Source organism: Prosopis cineraria, unplaced genomic scaffold (genome assembly GCF_029017545.1).
Source record: "Prosopis cineraria cultivar Desert tree isolate PC_DT_omini unplaced genomic scaffold, ASM2901754v1 PC461, whole genome shotgun sequence".
NCBI lineage: Eukaryota > Viridiplantae > Streptophyta > Magnoliopsida > Fabales > Fabaceae > Prosopis > Prosopis cineraria.
The window spans coordinates 18,966-21,719 of record NW_026555786.1 but is presented as its reverse complement, the minus strand read 5'-3'; the positions used below and the strand labels follow the sequence as shown (position 1 = coordinate 21,719).

Here is a 2,754-nt window from a genome sequence, read left to right as displayed (position 1 = left end):
GTACTAAATGTGAACAACTATTTCAATGAAAATTCAACCTTATTTTGTTGTGTTGAGAAAGTGAGAGACCAGACATTTTCACTAAATTTAACTTTGTTCATATTAAATTGTTTTATTTCTTTTCTTACATAAAGTACTTTTTTTCCATTCCCATCCTCACTCCATTAAAAATCTTTCCTTCATTTTACTTAAAAAACATCTTTCTTTCAAACCAAACCAAGCCTGGACGAACAGTTAGATTTGGTTGTTGCTGAAGAAAAAGGTGAAAGAATGTGTGCTTGGCATGATAATATTTATCTCAATACTCTTCTTGAACATTGGGCTTGTTAGTGCGGATTCTTATGGCTCCTTTAATCATCAATCTGTTTAACTTCTAGAGGAGGAGGATGGTGAAAGGTGCTGGTTTTCTGTTTTGTTTTTGGTCTTGTAAATTTGGCTGTTTCTGTTCCATTTTCAGTCCAAAAAAGAAATTGAAAGAATGTGTGTGTGGACAAAAATAAAGTTTCAACCTCAGATCCAGATAGCAGGTTCTATATAAGTCTATTAAAAAAATACTGGCAGAACATAAAACCGATAGGATGTTAATATATATATATATTAAGAAAACAAAAACTACAATTAAGGAAACCTCTCAAAAGAAGTAGGGGATCAGTATAGTAGCGAGACTACATATGCCAAACAATACTTAATCAAGGAAACCTCGTAGCAAAGAAAAACGAAAAAAGAAATAATCAAACTCAACGTAGTGGACGTCATGGATCCAGAATGGGTAGCACCAGGAATATTAATTAAGGGCTGGATATATATTATAGGATACTTTCCTATTTACACATAGCCATTAAAGTAATAAATGTTTGTTTAATTAATAATGACGCTATTTATTTCAATGACATATATCGGTTTGAATTCCGCTACCAATGAATTGGTAAATATTACATGTAATTAGTATCCTTGCACCAATATATATACCTTTTGCAATGAATAAATCAATCAATGACAGTAAACCCCGTTTAAAAATTATACAGCACTGCGTTAATTCCCAGGTTACAATGACATATACACGAAAACGCAAGATTCAAGCCCAAAAAAAAAAAGAATAATAAAATGAGGGGATTTGATGGCTTTGATTGTAATTTGTACAACAAACGAAAAATTAATCAAGCTCAGGAATACTCTGCAGAACAGGCCTCCAAGGCCCTTGGTGAGCATGATGATGATGATCTCTAGCTCTTAACAAGCGAACCAGAACTTGTTCCGCAGAAGCTGATCTTCCTTCTCGCTCCTTCTTCCCCAGACCTCTCATTAATTCCTCGAGTTCCTTCTTCGAGATCTTTATCGTCACTTTCCCATTCTCTTTATTACTTCTATCAGAAGAAGAACAAGCTCCCAGAAGCTGCTTCTTCTCCGGCCATGCGTGATCTTCGTCAAATACCTTGCTCGATCTCGTTGACGACGACGACCTCAACGAACCCCAGTCGTCGCCGGCCCATTCCATCGACGACGTCTTCCGGCAACAGTTTCCCATGTTTATCTGATCAGCTATATATACCTTACTGAATCTGAATGATGATATGGAGAGATATATATATATATATATATATATATATATATATGCCTGTGTGTGTAGATTGAATGAAATGTTGGAATGAGAGAGGATAGGGAGGTGGGGAGGTTTAGGTATATATATGAAGAGGAGAGAAGAAGGTGGGCTTTGTTGACCGAAGACATGAGAATGAGATGCCGTGTAGGACCCAGATTTGATGACATAGAGAAAAGCAATTAATAATACTAATTAAAAGCAAGGTTAGTGAGATGGCCGGGTGCTTGATTTGGTCTAATTAATTTGAGTGTGAATCAGCATCTTTGGGGCTATGAGCTCAAGTGGGTGTGAACACAGATCTCGTGGAATCTTGGACTTGTTATTTGTGATTCGCTGTTTAGTTTGCAAATATTGCATGTAGTCTAATCCACTTCATTATAATTACTTTCACGTGTGGGATTCAGTCAGCTTAATTAGCTGCCACCGTGTCAAGATTTACATGCATTAACTGTTTTACTCTTAATAGTAAAGTAAAGTTTTTCTTTGAATATGGGAGTTAGAATGTCAATTGCCCAACAACACACTGTTAGAATTCTGTCTTGAAGTTTTTTCTTTCATTAACTAATCAATATTAAAAATTTAAAATTACTAGAGAGTTTTATATACATAACGCTCAAATTATTAAAAGTAGCTTTGAATTAATTATATTTACTTTTCTATATTTTTTTTGTTGAATTTATGCTGATAAAAATATCTTTAAAGATATCTCTTTAACTTGAGAGCCTGATAAACGATCGAGTCTGGATTAATAAGACATAAAGGTCCATTCCCAGCGATCATGAACACCCAAAAAAAAAAAAAAATTAGACATGCTTTCATTCTAATTTCAAAACTTGTGAAATTTTTTCTTAATAAATATATAATAAATTACACAAGCAAATCTAATGACCACAGGACATTGTTGATTTGATGATAAGAAAATGCATGTCATGCTTTGGTGTTGCAAGAATAAGAATTCATGAAGCAACGGCTTCAGAAAGACAAGCAAAGAGACGACAAGAGTGAAGAGCTGAAAAACTTGTGTCTTATTTGTAACTTTTTCTAGGTATACTTAATTATAACGTAAGAAGGATAGGTAATCAATCAGAAGAGAAGGGTTCGACGAAACCCAGAGAAAATGAAATGGTTATATACATAATCTAATTAAAGCCCAC

General features: G+C 34.3%; 1 protein-coding gene across 1 annotated transcript; it reads right to left on the bottom strand.

The window, feature by feature from the left end:
* Positions 1-1,009: 1,009 nt before the first annotated feature.
* On the bottom strand, positions 1,010-1,601 carry LOC129297184 (uncharacterized). The gene has a single exon (XM_054935549.1). The coding sequence runs from the start codon at positions 1,523-1,525 to the stop codon at positions 1,154-1,156; it is 372 nt and encodes a 123-aa protein (XP_054791524.1). The 5' UTR covers positions 1,526-1,601; the 3' UTR covers positions 1,010-1,153.
* Between the last annotated feature and the right edge of the window lie 1,153 nt (positions 1,602-2,754).